This window comes from Dendrobates tinctorius, unplaced genomic scaffold, assembly GCF_039654945.1.
Source record: "Dendrobates tinctorius isolate UK_male_01 unplaced genomic scaffold, ASM3965494v1 ptg000181l, whole genome shotgun sequence".
NCBI classification, from domain to species: domain Eukaryota; kingdom Metazoa; phylum Chordata; class Amphibia; order Anura; family Dendrobatidae; genus Dendrobates; species Dendrobates tinctorius.
Window position 1 is genome coordinate 3,063,564 of NW_027361848.1, and position 17,781 is coordinate 3,081,344.

Here is a 17,781-nt window from a genome sequence, read left to right on the forward strand (position 1 = left end):
TGGAGGCGATGGGGAGAAGGGCCATGATGGAGGCGATGGGGAGAAGGCCATGATGGAGGCGATGGGGAGAAGGCCATGATGGAGGCGATGGGGAGAAGGCCATGATGGAGGCGATGGGGAGAAGGCCATGATGGAGGCGATGGGGAGAAGGCCATGATGGAGGCGATGGGGAGAAGGCCATGATGGAGGCGATGGGGAGAAGGCCATGATGGAGGCGATGGGGAGAAGGCCATGATGGAGGCGATGGGGAGAAGGCCATGATGGAGGCGATGCGGAGAAGGCCATGATGGAGGCGATGGGGAGAAGGCCATGATGGGGTGATGGGGAGAAGGGCATGATGGGATGATTGGAAGAAGGTCATGATGGGGAGAAGGCCATGATGCGGTGATGGGAAGAAGGCCATGATGGAGGTGATGGAGAGAAGGCCATGATGGAGGTGATGGGGAGAAGGCCGTGATGGAGGTGATGGGGAGAAGGCCATGATGGAGGTGATGGGGAGAAGGTCATGATGGAGGTGATGTGGAGAAGGCCATGATGGAGGTGATGGGGAGAAGGCCATGATGGAGGTGATGAAGAGGGCAATGATGGGGATGGTGGGGGAAGAGGAAATGATGGAAGTGGTGTAAAGGGCAATGATGAGGTGGGGGAGAAGGCAATGATGGTGGTAGTGGAAAAGACAATGATGGGATTGATGGGGAAGGAGGCAATGATGGGGGAGTGGAGGAGAAAGCAACGATGGAGGTGGTGGAAAGGGCAATGATGGGGTGGCAGGGGAGAAAGCAATGATAGTGGTGGGGGAGAAGGCAATGATGGAGTTGGGAAAGAGAGCAATGATGGGGTGGGGGGAGGACAATAATGGGATGTGGGGAGAGGAGGACAATGAGGGGTGTAGGGGATTGGTATGGGAGGAAGGGGGACATATAATGGACTTAGGAATAGTGGGAGGTGGAGGAAGACATTATTATCGCTTATTATGTCTAACACAGTCCCTTAGCATATAGTATATGTACTTATTATGTATAACACAGTTCCTTAGCATATAGTGTACTTACTAATTCTGTATAACACCATCCTTAGTTATATAGTTTCCTCTTTTATTATGTATAACACCGTCCCTTATTATGTGCCATCCTCTCTAGTTATATATGGTGCCGTCCCTTATTATATAGCTTCCTCTGCTGTGATGTACAGTGCTGTCTCTTACATAGTGTATTCTTGTTAATTTTGTTATTAACAGTGCCCTCTTTTATTACATAGTCCCCTCTCTTTAAAATTACTGCTGATGGAGGAACCGGTGACCAGATGACCAGTCCATCATCTCCTCCATTAGAAAGGAAGCATTCCCATGCTCCATCAGCCATCATTGCATTATACAGCTAACAAGACAGGATGGTATGTAATAAAAAACAGGGCTCTATATAATGCAATATGTCGGGAACGGTGCTGTATGTAGAAATAGAGGGCACTGCATAATAAGGGACGGCAATATACATAATAAAGGAGACTATGTAATATATACATGTATGTGTGTGGCGCAATAAATATATATATATATATATATATATATATTTTGGCGTGGCTAAGGGTTGTATAATCGATAGGAGATATGTGTCTCAGAGATGGCTTGTCTCCGTAATGTAAGGCATAACAGATATTGCTGTATTATTGTTTTGCAAGGACCTGTGGTGAGGTCACAGTCATGTGACCAGTTCGTGGGTGTGGCTACATCCTTATAATGTGGCCTGCTCCTGAACCAGGCAGTTGTAGGTGGGGAGGACTTAAGGGGGTTTTACACTAAGCGATATCGCTACCAATATCGCTAAAACGTCACCGTTTTGTGACGTTATAGCGATATTGCTAGCGATATCGCTATGTGTGATACTTACCAACGACCGGCTCCCCCGCTGTCCATCGCTGATCGCGCGAGATTGGACGGCTCCATTTCTCGTCGTCAGCTTCCTGCTGGGCTTCCTGCTGTGACGACGAGCGACGCGTGGAGGCGGGCGGGAGGACGCAGGATCGCTGTGTGTGAATGGTAAGTATTGTGCGCTGCGTTGCTGCTGCATCGCTGTGAGGTCTTTCTGTATGAAAGCTCACTAGCGATCATTTAGCGATGCACCAGCGATCCTGACCGGGTCGTATCGCTGGTCGGATCGCTGGTGCATTGCTAAATGTAAAAGGGCCTTAAGCCTCCCATGTGTGCGGAGACACGCAGTCCGAGTCTGAAGCCACAGATGTTTGTGTTCTTTCTGCCCAAGCTAAAGGCTATTTTTTGGTTATACGCTGCTTTGTGGTTTTGTGATGGGAATAAACATCATGAACTTTTGGAAGAACCTGTCTCATGATTGTCTCCCGCTGCACCTGAGCGAGTTAAATCCCTACTATATATATATATATATATATATATATAGCTTTGTCACCATAAAAGGAAGGGGGCCCAGACACATTTCTTGCACAGGGCCCCAATCTGTCAGTGTCCGCACCTGGCGTATTCATTACCTTAATAAGCGGCGCCACGTGATCGCACCAGAGGAGATGCTGGAAGCCGGAATCATGGAGACGCTGCGAAGACACCGCCACCACCACGACAGGGACCGGGGAGCCATGCACGGCACGACAGGGACCGGGGAGCCATGCACGGCACGACAGGGACCGGGGAGCCATGCACGGCACGACAGGGACCGGGGAGCCATGCACGGCACGACAGGGACCGGGGAGCCATGCACGGCACGACAGGGACCGGGGAGCCATGCACGGCACGACAGGGACCGGGGAGCCATGCACGGCACGACAGGGACCGGGGAGCCATGCACGGCACGACAGGGACCGGGGAGCCATGCACGGCACGACAGGGACCGGGGAGCCATGCACGGCACGACAGGGACCGGGGAGCCATGCACGGCACGACAGGGACCGGGGAGCCATGCACGGCACGACAGGGACCGGGGAGCCATGCACGGCACGACAGGGACCGGGGAGCCATGCACGGCACGACAGGGACCGGGGAGCCATGCACGGCACGACAGGGACCGGGGAGCCATGCACGGCACGACAGGGACCGGGGAGCCATGCACGGCACGACAGGGACCGGGGAGCCATGCACGGCACGACAGGGACCGGGGAGCCATGCACGGCACGACAGGGACCGGGGAGCCATGCACGGCACGACAGGGACCGGGGAGCCATGCACGGCACGACAGGGACCGGGGAGCCATGCACGGCACGACAGGGACCGGGGAGCCATGCACGGCACGACAGGGACCGGGGAGCCATGCACGGCACGACAGGGACCGGGGAGCCATGCACGGCACGACAGGGACCGGGGAGCCATGCACGGCACGACAGGGACCGGGGAGCCATGCACGGCACGACAGGGACCGGGGAGCCATGCACGGCACGACAGGGACCGGGGAGCCATGCACGGCACGACAGGGACCGGGGAGCCATGCACGGCACGACAGGGACCGGGGAGCCATGCACGGCACGACAGGGACCGGGGAGCCATGCACGGCACGACAGGGACCGGGGAGCCATGCACGGCACGACAGGGACCGGGGAGCCATGCACGGCACGACAGGGACCGGGGAGCCATGCACGGCACGACAGGGACCGGGGAGCCATGCACGGCACGACAGGGACCGGGGAGCCATGCACGGCACGACAGGGACCGGGGAGCCATGCACGGCACGACAGGGACCGGGGAGCCATGCACGGCACGACAGGGACCGGGGAGCCATGCACGGCACGACAGGGACCGGGGAGCCATGCACGGCACGACAGGGACCGGGGAGCCATGCACGGCACGACAGGGACCGGGGAGCCATGCACGGCACGACAGGGACCGGGGAGCCATGCACGGCACGACAGGGACCGGGGAGCCATGCACGGCACGACAGGGACCGGGGAGCCATGCACGGCACGACAGGGACCGGGGAGCCATGCACAGCACGACAGGGACCGGGGAGCCATGCACAGCACGACAGGGACCGGGGAGCCATGCACAGCACGACAGGGACCGGGGAGCCATGCACAGCACGACAGGGACCGGGGAGCCATGCACAGCAGGACAGGGACCGGGGAGCCATGCACAGCAGGACAGGGACCGGGGAGCCATGCACAGCAGGACAGGGACCGGGGAGCCATGCACAGCAGGACAGCGACCGGGGAGCCATTAGTTTTAGCCCCAGATTTTACATTGGGAAATTGGTAAAAATGGCACCAAAATTTGTTACACAACTCTGCTAGAAATATCCCATATACAATTGCTTATCCACACGGCAAAACTCAGGACAGTCGGATCGCTAATTGCCTCTTACAGGGCAAATTTTCCTAGAATAGCTTGCAGACTCCATATACAGAGCCCCCAAGTGCTAGAAGAGCAGAATGACCCCATTGTGGAATTTATACCCTTGCCAAACATGTGGATGATAAATTTGGTTTAGGTACACTGTGAGGGCTCAGAAGACAGGGAATTTAGAAGCACAGATTTCACTGATTTCTTTTCAAGGGTGGAGGCATAGTGCTTTTCCAGAGCCGTCTTACCATCAGTAAAGTGGAAGCCTCCTATGTTTCAGTGAAGAGATGACAGACCTTAGTGTGGGCTTGTTTTTTGTGGATTGAGCTGAAGCTTTTATAGGGAACATTTTACTTAATGTTTCGGATCACCTTTATCCTATGCTTTACGCTGAGCACTTACACTGGGGTTTCCATCTAAATCTCTGAATGATGGGATTCAGAGGAAAGCCCAGAGCGATCTACTCACTATAATGAGACAGCAGTGTAACACTGTACTCTGTTTGACCTCTGTTCAGCAGTGTTCTTTTCACAAGTGCACAAAACTGTGGTCGACAAGACTGTGCTTTTATGTATGTCTCATAAGATGGACAAAGCGGGATCATAGGCCAAAAAACGTCTAAAAGTGCCTCCATCTGACTCAATATAGGGAATCTCCTGCCGGTTTTCATCTGAATCATGTATTTCAGAGATTTACATGGTAACCCCGGGTAAGCGCTTAAAGCAGGATAAATGTGAGTTGAGCCTTACTACGATCTCTGGAAGGCAGAATGAAGAAAAATCAACAGCAATTTAATTTTTATGCCGTTCCATTTGTGGTATAAATGATTAGACAACTTTATTCTTCGGGTTGGTGCCATTATAGCGATCCTAGATTTATATTGTTTATGTTTGTATGCTTTTTTTATCTTTCAAAAAATATTTTTTTCATTGCCATATGTTAAGAGTTATAGTTTCTACATGTTTCTGCTGACAGTCATATGAGGTCTTGTTTTTTGTGGGACGAGTTGACGTCTTTATTGTTACATTTTCGTGCATATTACATTTTTTGAGTTGAAAGAGAAGAACGGCACTCCTTTCATAAAAAAAAAAAAAAAAAAAAAAAAAAAAAAAGATAGGGATAGGGTTCCAACCCTCACAATACAAAAATTAGTGGAATCAGGAACTCAAAGATTAATTTTTATTGAAATCAAGTAATAGTGTATAAAAGATTTTGACGTTTCCTCAGATATTCACGTTAGACATAGAATTTTATCAATGAATGGAAATAAGACTCCGGATGTTTAGATTTCAAATAGCAGCCCCCGTATTCATGAGCTCAAAGTTAGATGCCTGGTGCAGTGGAGCAGTAGTGGCCTACGTCACAGTGGTTGACGATTCATGTATTATGCCAAGGTTGAAGAGACTTTTAAACCGCAATGCTCCTCTGGGAATGCTCCACCTTGGCACGCTTGACAAGTTACTCCCGCAAGGAGAAACGTTACTTTTTGGCGACAAGTCAGACACCTCTCACCCAGCCAAACCATATCTCACACTTTGCAGTGACCAGGGGCAGTACTCCAAAACAGTGTTTGTAAATTGAGATTTTGGTTTTGTATTTAGCCTAAGTCATGTGACAAGGCTCGTTAGAGTGTTAATATTGACTTTCAGAATTGCTACTTTCAATAGGTGGCACTAAAGTTCTAGTCCTCTTCCTCTCTGAAGAGACAATTTGCATATTTTTCAGAGGAGCATTAAGCCTTAAAAGTCTCCTCACATCTGCATGCTTGATATGTCTCTCTCCGTAAGGAGAAACGTTACCCTTTGGGAAATAAAAAACAGGTGCAAATGCAATGACAATTTAGGCATTTTGTCTTTACAGATTCAAAAACTGTTGATTTGTAATCACAGAGTTTCACTGAGGTGGGCAAAAAAAAACAAGCAGCAAGATCAAAGGAAAGTAAATAGCAGATGATCCCGAGTTACACATCATATTAATGGATTGCTGTTAATGGTGTTTAAATCATGTTAGGCTGTCCTACTGGAGCAGCGGTTACAGGGAGAAAATTAACACATTCTCTCTGTAGCCGCCCGCTTCTAGTCATCGAGGCTGTTACAGTCACTGCTCTCAGCGTTGGCTGCAATCACTCTCCGGCAACTTGACAGACAGCCTGCTCTGCAAATACACTAAGAGCAGGCTGTCAATCAATGTGCCAGAGAGCAATTATAATGCACTCATTGAATAATTGTAAAGTGCTCCTTGCACCGCCCTCATGACTGGACCAGAGTGGCTACTAGGTACATTTTCTCACTTTACCCAGCTGCAATAGTAATGTAGCTTAACATGACTTAAGCTTACCTGCAGATTAATCCCACATCTGCATCTATAGTGTTTCTGAACGTGACAAGTTTCCTTTAGCAAACAATTTTTTTTTTATCCGTCGTGACTGGCAAGCAGGCCATTAACTGAGATATACGTAAGAGAAAACAGTCATACCTTATTTGATTGCATGAATGGTCCTTCCATTGCTCCTTCCGTTCCAAAAGTTGGTTCATTAAGTCTGAAAGTCAATACCAGAAAGGTAAAGTTATAATTCAGAGTAAATTCAATTAACATCTTTATACAATACAAATAAAACATGTATTTTGATCATTTCAAAGCCAAATTGTTGCACTTTAACATTGCCATGGGATTAGATGTTATTTTCAGAGACAGACAGTGAAGAGGCATGGTGGGAATAGATGAGGTCTTATCAAATGTGCTGTTAGTGGTGGAAAAAGCACAACTGACAATACAAACATTGCAAACTAAACCATTTAGACATGTTTTTCTATAAAAGATTAACACTTATTGAGTCATTGTTATATCTAGTTTACGTTGAACACTATGGAGAAAGAGGTCCTCCAAGGATATTGTATAAAATTTTCAAAATGTATTAAATGACACAAAAAATAAAAAGAAACAGCAAACCATACAGAAAGTGGAAAAAAGCATGACACTGGGTGACAAACATATGGACTGTAAAATGACTGGTACAATAATGTAGCACAAGGGAATAATTATTTACATACAAAATAATTATTAAAGTGCTGGTGTAGCAAGCAGAAATAAATAGTATTAATATTAATGATATAATCTCACATATCAGAGCCTAATAGCATGTTAAGAAGCCTGCAGCGACATTATGAACAATGAAATAGATGTAACCGAGACATTGCTAGATTCCCCATAGCTGATGTCAGAAGGAAAAAATCCCTCCTAAAAAATAAATGATGTGGGTAAAGAGAAGATCAAGTTTGGGAAATGTACCTCATGGCTAGAAAATTAAAGCAATAACATTTACCAGAATGAGAAAATCACCCAGGGTCCCCCTTAACGCGCATTTCGATGAATATCTTCCTCAGAAGGGGTGCTTAAGGGGGACCCTGGGAGATTTTTTCATTCTGGTAAATATGTTATTGCTTTAATTTAAGATTAGGGCAGCACGGTGGCTCAGTGGTTAGCGCTGCAGCCTGGCAGTGCTGGGGTCCTGCCCACCAAGGACAACATCTGCAAGGAGTTTGTATGTTCTCCCCGTGTTTGCGTGGGTTTCCTCCAGGCACTCCGGTTTCCTCCCACACTCCAAAGACATACTGATAAGGAATTTAGATTGTGAGCCCCATCAGGGACAGTGATGAAACTATGTGCAAACTGTAAAGCGCTGCGGAATATGTTAGCGCTATATAAAGATTATTATTATTATTATAATCTTTTCTCATGATGCCATCTATTTTGCGAAGTGCACCAGTCCCTCCTTCAGCAAAATAACCCCACAACATGATGCGGAGATCCCCGTGTTTCACAGTTGGCATGGTGTTCTTAGGTTTCCAAGCTTCTACCTTTTTCCTCTAAACATAATGATGGTCATTATACCCACATCAGACCACAGGACATGTATCCAAAGATTAAGGTATTTTTTCCTATGTGCATTTGCAAATATTAATCACTTGGGAATGCAGCAAGAGAAACAGACGTAGCAATAGATTTACATTTCAAAGAACTGTATGCTTAAAATTGTTGTTTGGGGGAGGAAAGGGTGGGGTGCCGTACTGAAAAATTCCCTTTAATAAATATGTCAGGAGGTCTGTAAAGGGCTATAGAATATAATGATGCTACGTAATCAAAATAAATAAAATAAATATGCATAAAGTTCAAAGTGGTTCAAAGTAAATACCGTATTTAAGCCTCAAATTTGTTGAGCAAATTGGGGAAAAAAAATTCATAAAAAAGGTTGTGCGTCTTATAGTCCAATTTTACGGTATCTTCCCGGGGGGTGGAAGGAGGCTCTGGTGGAATGGGAAGGCAGGGTTGCTGCTGCAGGGAGCTGGTGATGCTAAGGGCCCCGAGATGGGAGGAGGGGGTGAGGGGGTGAGAGGATGAGGATGCGGCTGGCTCCGGCTTTCACAAAATGTCGTCAAGAATCCCTGCACTTCCCATAGTTTTCTCTGCAGTGGACCGAGATTGAGCTGGGAGCAGAGATCTCCAGCGGCCATTTTCCTCAAGTCCACTGCAGTGAAAATGACGGGAAGTGCGGGGAATCTACTCAGTCAACATTTTGTGAAAGCCTGGGGCCCGCCACAGCCTTGCACCATTGAACATCCTCTCCTCCCAGCCTGGAGCCCGCAGCATCGCCGCACTCCTACGGTCGCCAGCTTCCTGTAGCAGCAAACCTGCACTTGGGACCCCGGTCCAACAGGACCACACAGCTGCATTCTAATTTTAAGAAGCACCCATATTTTTACCCCCAATTTTTTTTTTTCTTGGGGGGGGGGGGGGAATGAGTGCGTCTTACATTGTGAGACAAAGTAAATTTTTTAAATAAATTTAATCCACTTATTGAAAAATAGGAGTTTTCAGTATTAAAAAAATGTCATTTGACAAAATTCATATGTACATGAGTGTCAGAGATAAAGGAAAGAGGTTTACATACAACCATAATGCATGAACCATATTGCTTTACAGAGCATTTTTTTTTCTTTTTGTTGCCCAGTATTGATCTAACAAATCAATATTTAGAACAAGAAATGTACACATTTACATAGGTACTTGCTGTTTTCTCCTAAAAAAAAAACTTTAAGCTTTTTCTTAAACCATAAATGATGCCTACTGTTACTAGATAGACTGTTACAGAGATCAATCAATTACTTATGGAGATTGAACCTTCTTTTCTCCAGACCAAGGGAGTGATCCTTGTCTATTGGGAGGGGGTTAAATGAAACTACAATGATTTTTTATGGGCCTCTGATATATTTGTACAAGTTAATAATGGACTTCTTAGATTATTCAGAAGACTAGTAATAAGTAATTCTTTAATTCTTGTAATCTTTCTTCATCACTAAGAATCTCCATGTCTTGTTAGTTTTGTGAATCGTTTGTACCTTTTCCAACCCCAGGGCATCCTGGTATTACAACCATGTCCCACAAGTTCCAGTGGGGAAAAAAAGTATTTCGTCTGCCACCAATTTTGCAAGTTCTCACACTTTAAAAGATGAGAGAGGCCTGTAATTGACATTATAGGTAGACCTCAACTATGAGAGTCAAAATGAGAAAACAAATCCAGAAAATCACACTGTCTGATTTAGCAAGATTTATTTTTCAAATTGTGGTGGAAAATAAGAATTTGGTCACCTAAAAACATGCAAGATTTCTGGCTCTCACAGATCTGTAACTTCTTCTTTAAGAGGTTTATCTGTCCTCCACTCATTACCTGTAGTAATGGCATCTGTTTGAACTTGTATAAAAGACACCTGTCTACAACCTCAAACAAAGTTGGATGAAACCCGGTCTGCAAGAACGCAAAAACAGGGGCTAAATTAGTACCTTATATATCCGAGTATAAGCCGACCCGAGTATAATCCAACCCCCCCTAATTTTGCCACAAAAACCTGGGAAAACTTATTGACTTGTGTATAAGCCTAGGGTGGAAAATGCAGCAGCTACTGGTAAATTTAAAAAATAAAAATAGATACCAATAAAAGTAAAATTAATCAAGACATCAGTAGGTTAAATGTTTCTGAATATCCATATTAAAACAGGAGCCCCACATAATGCTCCATACAGTTTCTGATAGCCCCATAAGATGCTCCATAGATTATGCCCCCATAAGATGCTCCATAGATAATGCCCCCATATGCTGCCCCCATAAGATGCTCCATAGATTACGTCCCCATATGCTGCCCCCATAAGATGCTCCATAGATTATGCCCCCATATGCTGCCCCCATAAGATCCTCTACAGATTATGCCCCCATAAGATGCTCCAAAGATTATGCTCCCATATGCTGCCCCCATAAGATGCTCCATAGATAATGCCCCCATATGCTGCCCCCATAAGATGCTCCATAGATTACGTCCCCATATGCTGCCCCCATAAGATGCTCCATAGATTATGCCCCCATATGCTGCCCCCATAAGATCCTCTACAGATTATGCCCCCATAAGATGCTCCAAAGATTATGCCCCTATATGCTGCCCCACGTGCTGCAGCTGCCGCATTTAAAAATAAAAAAAACTACATACTCACCTCTCTGTCGCTGGGGCCAGGTGCCGGTGTCACTGCTGGCAACTGAGATATTCACCTGTCCCCTGGTCCATCGCTGCTTGCTGCTGTCTGGCACGTCATCTGTCAGTGACGTTCAGACTGCAGGGGGCACAGCGTGCACTGACCACGTCACCGTGCCCTCTGCTGTCTGAACGTCACTGACAGTGTTAAGATTCTCGCTAAGGTCATGGCTAACCGACCTTGTTCATCCTGATCAATCTGGTTTCATGCAAATAAGTCCACAGCAATTAATTTACGTAGACTATTCTTGAATTTACAGCTGCCGTTGGACAATGGGGGTCACAGGGTGGTGGTATCGCTGGATGAGCTTAAAGCGTTTGATAGTGTCGAATGGGGGTATTTCTGGGAAGCATTGAAGAGTTTGGGGTTTGTGCCAATTTTTATTTCATGGATACAATTATATGCATCCCCGACGGCCAAGATAAAAGTTAATGGGCAATTGTCAGATAGTTTCGGCCTTCACAGAGAGACTAGGCAGGGGTGTCCGCTGTCCCCGCTACTTTTTGCGTTGGCAGTGGAGCCCTTGGCACAGACAATTAGAAATGTGACCTCGGTCAGGGGATTTAAATATGGGAAGTGTTAGGAACGGCGGAACGCACTAAATAAAAATAATAATAAAGTGCGTTCGCCGCTCGGGGTCCACCGTGCAGTAGGTGATATAACCGCTAAGTGGTTGAAGAAGCACTATGGCGGAAATGCGCACAGGGTTAAACTTCACCCAGGAGCGCAGAGGAATCTCAGTTAATTCACAGAGATGCCAAATGAGTACAAAACACAAAAGACTGAGCCTGTTGAGGTCACTCAGTAAAAACGCACACACGGTATCAGGTCACAGGAGTAGCCCAAGACTGCGGCACTACGTCCATCTAGACCTCCCTTGTGCGGAGCGTCGCAACTGCGGATGCAAAGGAGCTGCTACTGCAGCGCGGCATGGACACTGATGCTAAACGACAAGGCTAAGGCGCAAGCGCAATGTCGGACGCTAGCAGCTGTGGATGTTGCAGCAGAGGAGCGCTGGCGCTGATTCTAACTCAGTCCCTAACCACATACGTAATATTAGAGGGAAGGGGTTTTATAATGAGTCATTCACCAGAATCATACATCCGTCCTCATACACACAGCAGCAAGTAAGTCTATACAAGCGCATGGCGGAACAGCCATGCGCGCCTTTTATAGCAGCCGGGACCTTCCGCAAGCTTCCAGATCTCTGAGATGGACCAATGAGATCTGGAGCGGGACCTGAGCACATGACTCCCGATCTCCAATGTGAGATCATCCCATGAGCATGCTCAGTAGGAGGACAGAAGGACTTAGCCTCAGGAGAGATTTGCTGCAAGGCAATCTCCTCTGCAATCTCCTCTGCAGTAGATAAACAGCAGGAGACTGCAGAATGTGAGGGTCTGGATCCCTGCGGACTAAACGCAGAAATCCGACGCCTAACAGGAAGATAGAAGAGAAAATAGCTCTGTATGCAGATGATGTGATGCTCTTTTTGGAGGATTCTGGAGACTTATTGTTGGGTGTGATGAACATTCTTAAAACATTTGGGAGTGTGTCGGGCCTAGTCATTAATTGGGAAAAGTCCAATATTATGGTGGTTGATGGTGGGGAGGACGAACTCATGTTAAGGGGAGAGGGAGTGAAATTAGCGGTGGTTCAGCAATTCAAATACTTGGGTGTTCAGGTGTTGCTTCCACTATCTAGCCATATTGATCTCAATCTGGTTCTGCTGATGGGGAAATTCAGAAATAAAATAGGGACATGGAGCAGATTGCATATCTCAGTGGTGGGGAAAGTCAATTTGATCAAGATGATTTTAATTCCCCAGCTTCTATATGTGCTAAATAATGCCCCTATCTGGATACCCAGGAGGTGGTTCCATACCATTGGTTTCCCTTTTCAGAGAGCTGGTTAGGGGGAAAAAACAGGCAAAGCTTCGACTGGAAATTCTGCAGAGACCTAAGGATGAAGGGGGCACTTCCGAACCCTTGGATTTACTATTTAGCTGCGCAGGGTCAACATATAAGGGGCTGGAAAGAAAGTGATAATATGGGGTCATCACAAAGGGTTTTGGCGCATGTTTTAGATAGGAGTCCACTGATCCAGGGCCTGGAAGCAGGATGCTTTAGGAAGGTTGGTCGGGTCTACCCCACTTAATTACTGATTCATAAGATGTGGGAGGAAATTAAAGGTACTGTCACACTTAGCGATGTACCAGCGATCCCGACCAGCGATATGACGCGGTCAGGATCGCTGGTGCATCGCTAAGTGGTCGCTAGTGAGCTGCCACACAGACAGATCTCACCAGCGACATTGCTGGGGACGGGGGTCGCTACTTACCTGTCACACTAGGCGATCCTGCGTCCTCCCGCCCAGCTCAACGCTAGTCGCTCGTCTCTCCTCAGGAAGCGCCGCAGGAAGCTGATGACGAGAAGCGGTCCAGGACATTCTCGCGCGATCAGCGATAACCAGCGGGAGAGCCGGTCGTAGGTAAGTATCAGACACAGCGATATGGCTAGCAATATCGCTATAACGTCACAAGTTATAGCGATATTGCTAGCGATATCGCTTAGTGTGACAGTACCTTAAGATGATTAGAGGGGTGGAATATCTGACTTCTCTCCAATATGGCAAAATTATAATTTAACGGAATTTGTTAAAATGGAGGACTTTAAAATATGGAAGAGTTTGGAAATATGTTACATCAGCCAGGTTCAGGATGGGCATTAGTTGTTACCCTTTGAGAGAATGCAGGAGGTTTACGGGTTGCCAGAGGTCTGTAGGGTTCAGTATAGGCAGTTTCACCACGCTTACGGGACTAACCGTTAATAAAAACGTTTAAAACCGTAAAACCGTTAATATGAAGGTTAAGGCGGATATTCTGGTAAACTATGTTTGTGCAAAAGGGGGGACGAGAGGCCTTGTTTCAGAGATATACAGGGACCTACTGTTTGCCTTCCTACAAAGATATCCAATTAAAGCAAAAGAGAAATGGGAGAAAGAGGTGGGAGATATAGAGGAGGATAAATGGGAAATAATAATGTAATATGTACCCAAGTTGTCACTGAGCGAACCAGCCAGACTGTCTCAGTTATATGTGCTCCATAGAGTGTATAGGACTCCAGATAGGCTATACAAGGCCGGGTTGAGACAAACTTCCGAAAGCCAGATATGTCGGACCGAAGGGGCTGGGATTATACACATGCTGTGGCAATGTCCAAAATTAAACACGTTTTGGGTCGAAGTGACGACTGCAATTGGAAGGGTATATAATTGTAGAATTGAAAGGGAGCCTCTGGTGTGTATCTTGGGGTATGTAGAGGAGATCGGGGTATCGAATTACCATAAACTAGCAATAGCTAGATTATTATATGTTGCAAGGAAACTGATTGCAGATGTTGGATAAGTGAAGAACCACCAACAATGCGGGAGTTCTATAGACAGTCTGACTATATTATGGGTATAGAAAAGAGTATATACGCTAAAAGGAAAAAGGTTGGTACTGATGAAACAATATGGAATCCCTGGGCGGAGAGGTGCTGACCTCAGAAGATCAATGCTGCATTACTGGGTACTTTTATTTAAATAGCTGTATTCGTGCTTTACAGAGGGATGGGGGGTGGGGGAAAGGAATGGGAAGTATGTTTTGAAAAATTTATAACTTGTATGCTCTTCACAGATTGAATATGCTGGTTGTTTTATATTTTGTTATGCAATAAATAATGTATCTGATTTAAAAAAAAAAAAAAAGGATTGGGTAAATTCACGCGCATCTAACACTGAACCAGTCCATATTATGAAAAGATCGTCGATGAAGCATTGATACAGGGCTATCTTGCCAACAGCCAGTGGGGACTGCGCGATTAAGGTGGACTCGAAAGCCCCCATATAGAGATTAGCATAACTGGAGGCAAATCTAGTCCCTATCGCACAGCCCCTCACTTCGCGGTAGCAGGTGTTCTCAAAAGAAAAGATGTTATTGTTAAGAACAAACAGTATGGCTTTTTTAAAAAAAAAAAAAATCTTTCTGTAGGGAGGGTAAGAGATCATCAGTTGAAAGGAATTGTTGAACCCCCTTCAAACCCAAATCTTGGGGGATATTGGTGTACAAGGCCTGAACGTCAAGAGTGAGTAAGAGGCAGTTACCCATGGTGGGAACGGAAAGAAGAAGGTCGATCAGGTGAGATGAATCCTTGAGGTGGGAGGATAAATTTAAAAACAGGATATTGGTTGCTTACCGTAAAATCTGTTTCTCAGAGTCTTCATTGGGGGACACAGAAATAGTGGGTGTGTGCTGCTGCCTCTAGGAGGTTGACACTATGCCATGAAAAAAATGTTAACTCTGCCTCCGCAGTATATACCCCTCCGACCGGATGTAGGACAATCCGTTAGTGAAAAAGCAGTAGGAGACATTGTCAAGTAAGCCAATCATATAAACATTATAAGTAACATAATCATGGGAGGGCGCTGTGTCCCCCAATGAAGACTCGAGAAACAGATTTTACGGTAAGCAACCAAAATCCTGTTTTCTCTTTAGTCTCATTGGGGAACACAGAAACCGTGGGACGTCCAAAAGCAGTTCATGGGGAGGGAGAAGACAGAAACTTACTTTAGGTCGGAGAACTCACCACTGCCGCCTAAAAACTTCTGCCTAGGCTGGCGTTCGCTGACGCATAGGTATGGACCTTATGGAACCTTGAAAAGGTATGAACAGACGATCAGGTAGCTGCCTTGCACAATTGCATGGCTGATGCCCTATGGTGTACTGCCCAGGAGGCACCCACCGCCCTGGTTGAGTGAGCCTTGACCCCAGCGCGGACACCCTGTTCTTCACCTAGTAGGCTTCCAGAATTCACATTCTGATCCAACGGGAGATTGTCGCTTTAGAGGCCAGCCGGCCTCTTCTCACACCATTAGGAATGACAAAGAGCGAGTCTGTCTTCCTGAAAGGAGCAATCCTAGCCAGATAGACCCTTACCGCCCTGACCAGGTCCAGTTTATTGAAAGAATGCTCCAGAGGATGAGTTGGGGCGGAACAAAATGATGGAAGGATTATATCCTCGTTCAGGTGGAAGACACATACCGCCTTGGGAAGGAAGGGGGAGGCCACAAAACAACCTTGTCTTGGTGCATAATCAAAAAATGGAGGGCGAGAGAACAGGGCAGCCAACTCTGCAACCCACCTAATAGAGGTGATGGCTACGAGAAATACCACCTGCCGGAACACAAAGGACATGGGAGCTTCCCGGAGGGGCTCAAAAGGGTGAATCTGTCAAAGCTTCCAAGACCAGGTTAAGATCCCATGGAGCCACTGGGGATCTGTAAGGAGGAGCTGTATGCGCCACCCCTTGAAGAAAGGTTTTAACCTTCAGGCAATAGGCCAAATTCTTTGGAAAAGAATAGAGAGAGCAGAAACTTGGCCTTTTAAGGAACTTAGGGCAAGACCAGCATCTAATCCTGCCTGGAGGAAGGCTAGGACAGATGGTAGGAAACAGGGTATAGGTGTGATGTGATTAGATTCATGCACCCCAAAAATAAGCCTTCTAGGCTTGATAATAGACCCAGGAAGAAGATGGCTTCCTAGCCTGGATCATTGTATTAATGACTCGATCTGAAAATCCCGCTGCTCTCGGTATTGTTGTTTCAATGGTCAAGCCGTCAAATTGAGCAACCGAGAATTCGGATGGTAAAACGGCCCCTGAGCCAGGAGATCTGGTCTGTCGGGGAATCCCCAGGGGGTGCTTGCGGGAAGATTGGTAATTTCTGCGAACGAGGCCCTCCTAGGCGAGTACAGGGCGATCAATATGACAGGTACCCCTTCCGCCTTGATCTTCTTTAGCAACCTGGGCAGGAGAGGAAGGGGAGGAAACAGGTAAGAGAGTCTGAACTGTGCCCAGGGAATGACCAGCGCGTCGAACCCTATTGCCATAGGATCGCGGCACCTGGAGACAAGCTGTTGGACCCTTCTGTTGAGACGCCAGAAGGTCCACATCCGGAGTCGCCCATAGCCGGCAGATTTGATGGGAACACGTCCTGATGTAAGGACTCTTCTCCTGCTGCGAGCCCCTCCCAACTGAGGAAGTCGGCGGCCATGTTGTTTGTGCCGGGGATGTAAACTGCCAATATTGCAGGAATTGCGGCTTCCACCCAGCTGAAGATTCTGGAAACCTCGGCCGATGCCCGGGGACTCCTGGTTCCCCCCTGGTGATTGATGTATGCCACGGCTGAGGCATTGTCCGCCTGAATCCAGACTGGCTGGCATCATTCCCAATGTAGGAGTGCTAGAAAGATGGCCCTCAGTTCTAAAATGTTGATCGACTGAGGATTCTTGCCTCAACCATCGCCTCTGGACCGTCAGGTGACGGAATACCGCACCCCAGCCCAGAAGGCTGGCATCCATAGATATCACCTGCCAGTGGACAGGGGGAAAGGACCGTACCAGATGAACAAGGGAAGGGAGGAAGGGGCGATTCAGTGAGGAGATGGACCTGTTCCATTGAAGGAGGATGTCTCTCTGAAGTATCATGGAACAGAACAGGGCAAAGGATATCACCTATGAGGCTGCCACCATCCTCCCTAGGACACTCATGGCAGCGCGAAAAGATAGGAATTGGGATTCTAGCAGAGAGCGAATTCCCTGACGGAGAGTAATCCACTTCCTTTTGAGAAGACCCTCGAGCAGCGGGTGTCCCTTAATATAGCTACCATTGCTGCCATAATCTTCGTAAAAATTCTGTGGGCTGTTGCCAGTCCAAATGGCAGGGCCACAAACTGGAAATGCTGCTGCTGGACAGCGAGGCGAAAAAAAATCTTTGATGTCCCTGAAAAAATGGGGACGTGCAGGTAGGCGTCCCGAATGTCTATGAAGCATAGGAATTCCTGATCCTCCATAGAGGTCATCACTGACT

General features: G+C 47.1%; 1 protein-coding gene across 21 annotated transcripts in view; it reads right to left on the reverse strand.

Annotated features, from left to right (window-relative positions):
* Positions 1 to 17,781, reverse strand: part of AFDN (afadin, adherens junction formation factor) — a 647,761-nt gene that overhangs the window by 346,214 nt on the left and 283,766 nt on the right. For all 21 annotated transcript variants that reach the window (XM_073551829.1, XM_073551831.1, XM_073551836.1 and 18 more), the window contains one exon: positions 6,770 to 6,833. In XM_073551829.1, the coding sequence (XP_073407930.1) occupies positions 6,770 to 6,833 (64 nt within the window). The remainder of the gene's footprint in view (positions 1 to 6,769; positions 6,834 to 17,781) is intronic.